At 39.3% G+C, this 12,339-nt stretch overlaps 1 protein-coding gene and 1 non-coding gene across 2 annotated transcripts in view; one reads left to right on the forward strand and one right to left on the reverse strand.

Moving 5' to 3' along the window:
* Positions 1 to 11,505, reverse strand: part of RAB11A (RAB11A, member RAS oncogene family) — a 19,477-nt gene extending 7,972 nt beyond the window's left edge. Inside the window, exons 1-4 of the mRNA XM_032864661.1 lie at positions 11,328 to 11,505; positions 4,416 to 4,611; positions 3,581 to 3,774; positions 2,590 to 2,670 (exon numbers count right to left, since the gene is read on the reverse strand). Coding sequence (XP_032720552.1) covers positions 2,590 to 2,670; positions 3,581 to 3,774; positions 4,416 to 4,611; positions 11,328 to 11,367 — 511 coding nt within the window. The 5' untranslated portion in view covers positions 11,368 to 11,505. The remainder of the gene's footprint in view (positions 1 to 2,589; positions 2,671 to 3,580; positions 3,775 to 4,415; positions 4,612 to 11,327) is intronic.
* A 326-nt stretch (positions 11,506 to 11,831) lies between these two features.
* Positions 11,832 to 11,903, forward strand: TRNAQ-CUG. The gene has a single exon. It is a non-coding gene; the product is annotated as a tRNA-Gln (tRNA).
* Positions 11,904 to 12,339: the final 436 nt, after the last annotated feature.

Consider the following 12,339-nt stretch of genomic DNA (forward strand, 5'->3'; position numbering starts at 1 on the left):
AAAAAAAAAAAAAAAAAAAAAAAAAACAACACCTCAATAAGAACGGACTAAAAAATTTTTTCAAATGTTTTCAGAGGCCTTGAGAGACTCACAGACCCTCAAGATGACTTAACTCACTCACTACTTAAGATACTGTGACTCTAGGTTGAAGGAGGTTCAGTGACTAGTTACAGGGAGTAAGAACAAAATGCTAGTAAAAACCTACAATTCGTAGGTCTAAATTTCATACTCTACATATTGATTCAATAAGAATCTGCACAAGTGATTTTAAAATAAGAAGTAGAATTTGCAGATACACAGCAATATTTAAATCTTGCTTGCAACAGTCTGTAATGAAACCCGACACAGAGATTCTAAAGGAAAGCTACTGTGTTCCAAAAACTAATGCAACCTTAGCACCAGTTGTTAGTCGCTATTTTTCTGGTAACAGAAAAGAGTTCTATTAAACTATCATTTATTATATCTACTGTATGTGAATCACCAGTATCTACTTTATATTTAACGAAGTTTTTCTTTTCATTCTTTAATGGCTATTTAGCTACTAATTCATCAAATGTCCACTCTGTACCAGGGATAGCTAAGTGTTTTACATGTAAGATCTCATATACTCATTTTTGGAGTCTAGAGTAGATGTCTCAAATGATAGGTGATTCTTTTCTATGGGTTATAGAGACAAAAACCTTTAAGTCACATCATAACAATCAAGTCAAATCATATCACAAGGTATTTATAAATATAAGCCACCTTCTCTCAAAACAAAAAAAAAAAACCTCCCTAAAACATATTTAAATTTTACAGATAAAGAATTTAAGGCCTAGAAACATATTTAAATTTTACAGATAAAGAATTTAAGTAATTTGCCTAACATTACAGAGCCAATAAAAAGTGAAGGAGGCAGAACTAAAATCTAAGCCAGCACTCCAAGTCCATGCTCTTAAATTCTAGGCTTTATTCTCTACCTATTTCCAGTATAAAATAAGACATTTAAAAGTTAAAATCTGGGGCGCCTGCGTGGCTCAGTGGATTAAAGCCTCTGCCTTTGGCTTGCGTCATAATCTCAGGGTCCTGGGATCAAGCCCCACATTGGGCTCTCTGCTCAGCCGTGAGCCTGCTCCCCCCACCCCTCTCTCTGCCTGCTTCTCTGCCTACTTGTGATCTTTGTCTGTCAAATAAATAAACCTTTAAATAAATAAATAAATAAATAAATAAAAGTTAAAATCTGTGAATCACTAAATTCTACACCTGAAACTAATATTACCTATACGTTAACTAACTGGAATTTAAATAAAAACTTAGAAAAATTAAGATAAAAAAAATTGGGGCACCTTTGTACTCAGTTAAGAGTCTGACTCTTGTGGAGCCTGTTTAAGATTCTCTCTCTCTCTCTCTCTCTCGCTCGCTCTCCCTGTCCCTCTCTCCCTCTCCCTCTGCCCTCCCACCTTGTGCTCGCTCTCTCCACCAAAAAAAAGAAAAAAGTTTTAAAAATAAAAATCCTTTCACCTCTAATATAAGTGCTGCATACAAAAAATACATTAAAATCGGAAACTCATTTCACCATTTCTCCATACGGACTTGTTAGAACACCACATTAGACTGTGCTATATAGTAATCCTATACTCCATTATTTACAGAGTTCTTAAAAATAATACATAATTTTACAGTACTTTAAAACAACCCAAAAAACTTACTAGAGGATTATGATTAAACTTGCTGATAAGTTGGTCATTCTAATAAAGTCAGAGTAAAAGTGAGTCAACACAAATACACTGTCTTCTTGTAATTCAAGGTTGACCTGATCTGCACAACTACATTTTAAAACAGCATGAACTTTGTTCTTTTCCCACTACTTATTTAAACGTTTCCATCTGCAATCACTTGCTGATTCTCTCCACAGGTGACAGTGCTTCTTCTACAACATATCACAGGAGAATTTTACCTTTTTCACTTAAATTTTTTAAAAAAAATGTGTTTCTCTAGCTGCTACTATAATGTATCAGAACAAAGCAAGCCTTTTCTTTACTGAATTTCTTTCTTTCTTTTTTTTTTTAAAGATTTTATTTTTTTATTTATTTGACAGACAGAGATCACAAGTAGGCAGAGAGACAGGCAGAAAGAGAGGAGGAAGCAGGCTCCCCACTGAGCAGAGAGCCCGATGCGGGGCTCGATCCCAGGACCCCGGGATGATGACCCAAGCCGAAGGCAGAGGCCCCAAACCACTGAGCCACTCAGGCTCCCCTCTTTACTGAATTTCAAAGGGCATTTATATCTTTCCATAGCCAGGATTTCAATATTTATCTTATGAAAGTGCCTTTAAGCATTACCACAAAGTATGGAATACCTGGATGAAGTAATAATAGAAGCGAGGAAATTATTTTCAAAGTACTTTTCCAATATAAACCAGATAAATGAAGTTCATTAAAGCTCAGTGAGCAAGGGTTGTTAACTAATTTGGTCCTTTAACAGCTCTTGCTATAGCAGCTCTCAAATGATAGTCACTCAGTGTGATATATAGTTGTTTCTTAATTTCTTTAAATTACATTCCTAAAACTTCAAATTTTCACTAGTATAATCTAAAAATTCAAGTCTTACCTGTCAGAATTGTCTGAAAAGCAGCTTCTACATTTGTAGAGTCTAGGGCTGAAGTCTCAATGAATGACAAACCATTCTTTTCTGGGGGGGGTGGGGAGATAAAAACTTCAGTCTTGTCAAATTTTACACAAGAGATGTAATATATTCAAGGCTTCAAAAGGAAAATACAAACTCTCTAAAAATTAAGGCCTCCCCAACTTCTTCAGCAGTAAGGGCATCAAAGAATAGTGAGAAATTTTCACTGGCTTCTTAAGAAATACTTATTACAGCTATATACTACCAATGAACAGCAATAAATGACATTACTCAAAATATAATAAACTTATCAAATACTCAGTTATTTCCATCTATTACTGTCCTTCTCCCCCATCAACCCACAGAGTTATACAAACATGGATAGGTAGGTGTTATTCACTTAGAACTCTATTTTTTTAAAATGAAGTTTCTTGCCTGGAAAACTAAAAAAACTATTCACATCAAATCATTAGCACATAGTCACAACTTTCAGTAGTCAAGAATACACAATCCTGCCTTCTGATAGGCTATCCCTACCAGAACAGAAGAGATAGGCAGGTCCTCTACTAAGCCAAAAAGTTTTTAACTACTAGTAGCCACATTCCCTGTGGGTTGTTAACACTCCCTGGGCCAGTATCTTTCAGACCCACACAGAGCAGCCTTACATAGACATAACAGAGAAATAGACAGGAAGCACAGAATAACCTGACAGATGTCATCTACCCCTTCAAAAGGAAAGAAAGTAGGATTTATATTCAACTTTTAGCAGCAAAAAACTACAGTATTATAACTCAAAGGTAAGCAAAAGAGAAAGTCATCACAAACTTTCAGAACAACAATCCTTGCTGAGCTTTCATGTTTACCTTTCTGAAACTACTGTAAGCGATTACAGTCAGTGGAAAAGTATCAAAACTGCAAGATGTTAAGAGTAAAAAATACAGAATCTCTGTAATACCATGCAATTCGTATCACTAACCTGCAAAAGCTCTTGCTTCATCTGTAGGAACTGCTCTGAGATGACGCAAATCACTCTTATTGCCCACAAGCATGATAACAATGTTACTATCAGCGTGATCTCTCAGTTCTTTCAGCCATCGTTCTACATTTTCATATGTGAGATGTTTAGCAATGTCATACACCAATAAGGCACCTACAGCTCCACGATAATATCTGAAAACAGAAACAGGTATTTAACTATTACAAAACAACCATACAATGGAAGAGAACACAAGAAAGAACTAAATATATGGATTATATATATATATATTTTTTTTTAAAGATTTTATTTATTTATTTGACAGACAGAAATCACAAGTAGAGAGGCAGGCAGAGAGAGAGGAGGAAGCAGGTTCTCCGCTGAGCAGAAAGCCTGATGCAGGGCTCGATCCCAGGACCCTGGGATCATGACCTGAGCCGGAGGCAGAGGCTTTAACCCACTGAACCACCCAGGCGCCCCACATATTTTTTTTTTTTAAGATTTTATTTATTTGACAGAGATCACAAGTAGGCAAAGAGGCAGGCAGAGAGAGAGAGAGAGAGAGAGGGAGGGAAGCAGGCTCCCTGCTGAGCAGAGAGCCCCGATGCAGGACTTGATCCCAGCACCATGAGATCACAACCTGAGCCAAAGGCAGCGGCTTAACCCACTGAGCCACCCAGGCACCCTGGATTATATATTTTTAAAAACATATTTTATAAATACATTTCAAAATCCTAATACTGGAATTCTCAAAAGTACTTTTTCCAATACCAAAAATCAGCTAATTCAGTTGATGTCAGTCTATTTCTCAGAAATTAAAGAATATGACACTTACGCTGATGTTATAGCTCGGTATCGCTCCTGCCCTGCCGTGTCCCATATCTGTGCCTTTATGGTCTTCCCATCAACTTGGATGCTTCTTGTTGCAAACTCTACTCCAATGGTGCTCTTACTTTCAAGATTAAATTCATTTCGAGTAAATCGAGATAAGAGATTACTCTTCCCAACACCAGAATCTCCAATAAGGACAACTGAAAAAAGAAAAATAAAGCACTTAATGTCAGATGAATGAGGCAGATACCGTTCAGAATACCTCCATGTTTTAAAGCAAAAAAGACAGCATCTGATTTTTTAAAAGGGATGGGGGTTAGAGGAGAGACAAAGAGTCCATGTTCTTCACCTGTCACCAATCGATAAAATCATTTTCTTTTTAAACTATGTCTACCTACATAATAACTTCCACACATCATCTGCTTAGCACAAACACAGTATCCTGTCTTACACATGCAATTTTAACTACAGGTCCGCTAGGCACTGAGTAATTACTGTCAATGCTGTACCAACCTTACTACCACAGAAGGTAACAACATGAAAGATAACCATATAAACACCAAATAAACAATTTGTGATATTAAAGTATATCGTATCAAACATGAAAGCAATAAAGGATGTTAGTGAGTAGAAAAGAGGGAAACAGTGAAAATGTTCTCAGTTTCATCAAAGACTGGGTGTGACCTCAGGACTCACACCTTGGCAAAATGAAACATATTTACCATATGAGGCATCACATTTATAAACTTTGCCATCCAGATCACAGACATTATGATGACCTTTTCATAGTTGCATTTATCAGATGGGCAGGAAGCTATATAGACCTCTACAAAAACAGACACCCCAATTAAGTTTAACAGGGGCCCTAGGAAGCTAATAATTCTGACTTGCTCTGAGTAAAGGCCAAAGCAAGGAGGACACATACTTTGTCTCTTATGACTTAAGACTTTTTTAAAAACAAGTTTGGTTTAAATGAATTTATTTTCTGTGATTACTACAGGAGGCAGTTTATTTACTAATACAGAAGGATTTTTTTTCCACCCAAGGCAATGTTATCCTTAAGAATTTCATAAATGGGAAAACAGCCAGTTAACTTGTTGTAACGCATTTCTATCTGAATTTAAAGAACAAAATGAGTTCACAGGTTTATAGAACATGAACTAAAAATTTTTTTACAAAGGAAAAAAGAACGCTATCAGTATTTCAATGTTTTTCTTACTGGCTAACTGATTTAGGCAACAGGACTAGAAAATCAAACGCGAGAACGCCACCAAGGAGTAAGACCATGCCTTATTAAAAATGATTATGATCTGGTGGTAAGGGGAGAGGGAGGTAAAAACTCTTAAGAGCTCATAGCACTCTGGTCAGAGGGCAAAGAGAATCTATTATGCATTCCTTCCTTGCCACAAGAGTGGATATAAACTGGCCTTGCCACAAGAGTGGATATAAACTGGCCTCTGGACAGTCTTAGATAGAGTACATTATCAAATGCATATCGTCCTGACTTTCTCTATTAGCTGATTAAGCAAGAAATCATCCAGGTGGCAGTAACTCCATGCAGCACAAACAGCAGATACTTCTAGCTATAGTCAATTAGAGATGTCAAAGGTACTGTGACAAACACAGATACTACATTGAATGCTTTAACATGGATAACAGGAAAGATGATAAGGTCATCAAAGTAACATACCAAAACAATGCACTTCCAGTTTTCTAGGATGGTTGGTTATGTTAGTTTCCAAGGAGTACATTTCTGGCGGTGAGGTCAAATCCCATTTTCAGTGACAGTTGACCCTATTAACAGGATACACATACCACTGCCCCTTGGTGCAAGAAGCCTGATACTCTGCTCAGGAAACCCTTTGAGAACCATTTCTAAACCCACACTAGCAATGAAGTGTAAAAGCCTCACTTGAGGTGGGAACCGGGAAGAAAGGAAAAACCAAAAAGTTAGAACATGTCTACTTCATAGTCACTCAGATATCAGTAATTCAGGAGCCAGTCGGTTTAAAACCAAAAAGCAAGACATCCTGAATGACAATGCCTCTGGAAAATTAAATAACACACTCAAAGAACATCTCCCTCCCACAAAAACTCTAGCACTTTCAAGTTTTGGTTTTTCCCTTCTGAGATCTATGTTAATTAATGATTATGCTCATTATCTCCCCACCTCAGCATAAAGACAGGGAAGGTGTTTTTCCCCCTCCAAGTGACCAATTAACTTTAACATTATAAAAAATAGCACCCTTATCTGAAAATAATTCAAGACTCATGAATGCTTTATACAGTATAAAATAATTATCTCAACTAGACATGGACAGAGTTGCCAGAATTAAAAGAAAAACAACTTGTTAAAGGATTATATCTTGAATGACACCAGAAGATATTGGTTCTGTAAGAACAGTGCTGCCAAGAAGATACTGAGAAATGGCACAATAAGGAAAGCTGGTTTTATTCAGTTACCAAATGAGAAACCAAAACAGGATGGGTTACACTTAAGGTCACTAAAAAATAAACATACCAGAATGGATTAAATTACCTAAGCAACATAAGAGCATTTACTGGCTATGACTAAAAAAGTAACCCCTCCCAAAAAGTTCATGGGACTCAATTTCTAATTAAAATACTTTCCCTCATTAAGATGACAATATATAATTGATCTTTAAAAATGTGACAAACTATGATCACATCCTATAGTTCAAGAAAGTAATTTGCAATGATTTTCCAATGTTTTCCTTAACTAGTACCTTAAGTTAAAAGTACTTCCCACTTTATACTATATCCATCTATATAGTGTATGGAGGGGGAGGGAGAGTATGTATAATAATATAAACATAAATAACAGCATCTATATATTAAATATCTACAGTATTTCTAAAATAACCTAATGATTTTATTACCACTTGGTTAACCTCACCTGAACTTTAACTACCATTCTAATACCTAATATTAAGTCTGCTTCATTATGTATCAAATATTAGGCTAAATGCCATAAAAACAAAATATACATATAAATTATCCATTATTTAATAAGAAGTTACACCTCTTCAACCACATTTAGTTCTATATACTTTCTTGCAAACTAATGTACTAGACTAAAATTTAACTCAACAAATCAATCACAGTACATCAGATCTAAAAGTTATCACCTGAAAGGATAACTGGTAATTTTCATACTGATTTTTATAAATAAACTTAGGAGATTCTTCTCCTCTTTCAACTATATTCAGTCTTACCTCACCAAAAGCCTTGAAAATAAAATGCATTCAGTAAGTCAATAAGGCTTTAGCCTAGACAAGTTTTTCCAGATTCAGCAGAATGTGAGTTGCTCAACTGAAAGTTGTGAAAGAAAAACTACTAAGATGCAAGACAGCAAAACTCCTAAGATCTTTTCCAATGACAATCAGCTGACAGTTAATTACTACTGACCTTCAGCTAGAATGAAAAGAAAATGATGTAGACTATGTATCCAGATATTTTCAAAAAACGTGACTCTGAACTGGCGTCTACAACACCAATAGCAACTATGATTGATGCTTACTTCACTATGTGTACCAAAGGGCCACCACATTGTATATACATAATTGTAAAATTAAATAAAGCTTTTAAAACAAAAAGTCAAGTCTTAAAAAATAACCTTCCCACCTTGTACACCAAGAGTCTCCTATTGAGCTTAACTGAAGATTAATGTTCAAGAACAAATACATAACAGAATACCTGTCATGCTCTCTCCCCACATTAAACTCCCATTTGGACCACTCCATCCTATACTAATCAAAATAGCCCTTCATTTTCAACTGGTTAGAGTTACAAACTTCCAGTTCCCTCAAGTATTAAGTGTGCAAGGTAAGCAATCTTACAAGTAGAAAGGTCTACCTCGTGTCGGTGAATAAACCTCTGTACAATGAAACCACTTTAAAATTATTGTTGCTCTGCTTTAAAATATAATCGTATACCCTGGGGCTAATAATACATTATATGTTAATAAAAAATTAAAAAACATACACATAATTTCAACAGCCCCAATCTTGATTATTTGTAAAGGATGGAATTTTTTAAAAAGCCTACATAGTGTATCAATAATGAATGCTTCCCTCTCTGAATCAAATACCGGTTATACCCAGTGTAAGAAAATGGTTAACCAATAAACGATGAAATGTGTATCAAATGTTCATGAAAAAATAAAAATAATAAAATATAATCGTATAAATAAGAAATTGGCTAAATAATCAGCACTAAAGTTAAAAAAAAAGTGACTCATATCCTGTAAGAGCTTTTAAAAAGTGGAAATTCTTCTCAGCAGAATTTTTTAAACATCCTATGTTTAAACAGCAAAATGTACAACAAAATGAAACCATAACCCATGGAAACACAAAATACTTTAAAAGTTCCTACTTTTAAGTTTCTTTCGTAATACTTAAATGCTCTTAAAGATTTAAGGTTCCAAAAAGCTGACAAGAACCACAGTAACTTTCTTCACATTATTATCACTTACTGAATCCTCAAAACCAGTCTCATTTAATCCTGGTAAGAGTTCTGAGAGACAGGTATTATTTTCTTTTTATAGAGGAGGAATTGGAGGCCCAAAGGTCAAAAAGCAAGTTTTAAGACCTGAATTTGAATCCAGAACTCTGTGATTCCAAAGCCCTGTGCTCTCAATCACTGTTAACAGGATGGTCTAATCCCAAGTTAAAATCCCTTAAACCAATTCGGATAACTAATATTCTTAGTGAAAAAAATAAATGGTTTCTATAAACAACAGTCAAGCTCCAAACCAAACAGGAGAAATATTCTTATTAGTCTATCCTGTTCTAAATTAATCACTTGAAAGGTAGTTACAAAGGCCTACTGCTTTGTACCTTATTTTAAGAAATAAAACTTTTTTTTTAAAAAGATTTTATTTATTTATTTGACAGAGATGACAAACAAGCAGAGAGAGAAGGGGAAGCAGGCTCCCCGCTGAGCAGAGAGCTCGATGTGGGGCTCAATCCCAGGGGGCTCAATCCCAGGACCCTGGGATCATGACCTGAGCAGAAGGCAGAGGCTTAACCCACTGAGCCACCCAGGCGCCCCAAGAAATAAAACTTTTAATGACTAACCATTACTCTCTAGGGTCTCAGCTAAGTAATTTCACATGACCTCAGAGGCCTTCAGCAAACAGTATGCTAACAAACCACCTCTCTTTTTTGTATTTATAAAATGCATTAAGTACTCTTCTCTGTAAATGATTTTGCACTATGGGGAATGAAGGTGAACACTGGATATACTCACCCTATATGACAGAATATTCTGGCCCAGAGCAGTTAAGTGGTGATAAGATTTGCAAAGTATTGGTAAAGAAATGTTTCCTGCTTCCTTGAGTAAATTCTTCGCACCCAATGACAAGGTCAGAATCACCACGCTTAACACTCTTAAACTCCACCCTCCACTGTAAAGCTTTTATAGCAATGGTTTCTTCCTCCCTGGTAATGATCTTTGTTCAGCATACTACTGATGGCTGCCCTAATTCAGGAGCAGTGAAAGCATCTGAGTAAGAATGCATTCACTTAACCAAAAAAAAAAAAAAAAAAAAAAAAAAAAAAGCATTTACCATACTCTTTCCCATTGAAAACTGTACCCTTTATTTTTTTATTAAAAAACAACAACAACAACAGAAACTATCGGGATTCTTTCCGACTAACCAACAGGCAATTCTATCCATTCCCCACGCTCCAATGTGTTTTGTCCAAGGGCACTACGTTTCCCTATCTTGTAGCACGTATTACATTTCACCAAAGAGCACACAAGTTTCCCCTAGCCCCCACCTTTTGGGAAAGGTATGTGGCTAACTAGCACTCTTCCCTTCCTGTTCTAAAAACACCAAAATGTTGGATCCTCCCAGTGTTGCAGCAGGAAGCAACCAGTCCATAGTGATAAAGCAGGCTAGTATTTGTGCAACGCACAACCTTTCCTGCTCAGGAACTGGGCCTTCAGGTCTGGCAAGGATAACAGCCACCACCCATCCGCAACCCCTTCTCGCTAGCTGAGCCTAGAGTTCTCCCGAGCTGGCTGCCGCTCGGTGGTGAGGGTAGGAGGAAAAATGCCTAGATGGGAAGTCACAACAGTCCGCCGGGTCACTGCGACAAGTGCGCGCGTGGGTGATGGACAATCCCTCCTGCCCTACCCCCCACCCTCGGGGTCGTACAGGAAACGTGGGAGAGCTCTAAATTATTTGGGGAGGAAAGGCAAGGAAATAGCTACCAACCCCGGGGGCAATGCAAGAAGGTTACTGACCACGGGACCTGTGGGGGCGGGTGGGGTGGGGAACCCCTGGCCGGCTCAGATTTTAACCCGGGCCTGGCCCGGGGAAAGGAAGGAGACCGCTTGAGAGGCGTCCGTCTGAGGGGAGGGGCTGTGAGGAGACGCAGAGGAAAGGCTCGTTCGAGGAAAGGGGGGCAGACGAGAAAAAGACCTGTAGTGGGAGTCCGCGCCGAAGGAAAGGTGAGCGAGAGGAAGGGCCGGTCAGAGGGGTTCTGAAAAGGGGGGCGAGCCGAGAAGGGTGTATAATGAGGGGGAGGGGCGCCAAACCCGAAAAGATAGATGGTGGGAGGGGCGGCCGCTTTCAAGGGGCCGTCGAGCCCGGGAAACGAAGCCGATTTGGGAGAAAGCAGCCCGCCGGGAGAAGGACACAGGGTGAGGGGCGCTGAGGATAACGAAGGCCTAAGGGCAGTTCGCTAAGGGCCCGGCGTGTGGGGAGGACTCCTCGTCTGAGGGTTAAAGAGCTGAGCTGGGAGACGGCAAGACAAATCGCCCAGAGAGGAAGGGCTGAGGAAGGCCGACTTCAGTGCAGGGGCAGCCCGCACGCGGGTCCCCCGGGAGTATCCCGGGCCCCCGAACCGGGACTCGGTGAGGAAAGTGGGCGAGCCCACGGCCTCACCTTTGAAGAGATAGTCGTACTCGTCGTCGCGGGTGCCCATTGCGCGGCCGAGGAGCGAAGGGGCGGGAGCAGCAGTGGTATCGGTGGGACCAGGGGGCGTCGCTGCAGGGGTAACCCGAGAGCCGAGCTTCAGCTGCCGGACCGGGTAAAGAACCCCTCCCTGCCCCTACGACACTTCCGCCAGGCCCCAGCCCCTAAGGGGAAGTACTTCCGGGAGGCGGCGCTCCGCCCCTGAGCCCTGGAAGGGCGGTTCGCCGGAGCGTGGAGTCCGTCTTTAAATTCTGCCCCCTCCAAGAAGTTTAGTGGGGGAAGTTGAGTTCTAGACTCCTGGCTCGTAGCCGCTGCTTGCCATCCCCTCAATGGCCTTTCCCTCGTCCCTCGGGCCAACGTGCGGGGAAATGGGGTGCCGGGAAGCACGTCAGTCCCGCTTGAGTGGTAGGTTTGACGAGGGGGGCGGGGTTCTCTAAGAATTAGACAGTTGAAGGCGGCGGTGTTTTTTGTGGTGGTTCCATGGTGTAATGGTTAGCACTCTGGACTCTGAATCCAGCGATCCGAGTTCAAATCTCGGTGGAACCTACACGAACACATTTTGAATTCATTTATTTATTCATTAAGTGATTGTTGTACAGCTACGGTATATATGACCTTGAACGAAGTGGGAGCAGGATTTCTCAAAACATAACCTTTGCCGACGAAGACCTGTTGGTTTTATAGTCATTGTCACCTGGGTGTCTCCGAAGGAGCCTCTTCACTTCGCCTTCTTCTTCTTTTTTTTTTTTTTTTTTTTTTAAAAAAAAAACCTGGGCCTTTGCCTCAAAGCTAGCTTTCAAAAGCTTCGGTGTAACTTGATTCCTTTTGCTAGAATTTTCAACCTCCAATTTCATTCAAGGGCAGGCGCTTTTCACTTTTTTTCCTCTGGAAATCCCTCAAACTATCTCCAGATGTCATTCGGAGAACTTCGCCCACCCTACTCATCAAGATTCATCAAGAACTTTTTCAGCCTTATTTGTTC

Source organism: Lontra canadensis, unplaced genomic scaffold (assembly GCF_010015895.1).
Source record: "Lontra canadensis isolate GAN:19392208 unplaced genomic scaffold, GSC_riverotter_1.0 scaffold28, whole genome shotgun sequence".
Lineage (NCBI taxonomy): Eukaryota > Metazoa > Chordata > Mammalia > Carnivora > Mustelidae > Lontra > Lontra canadensis.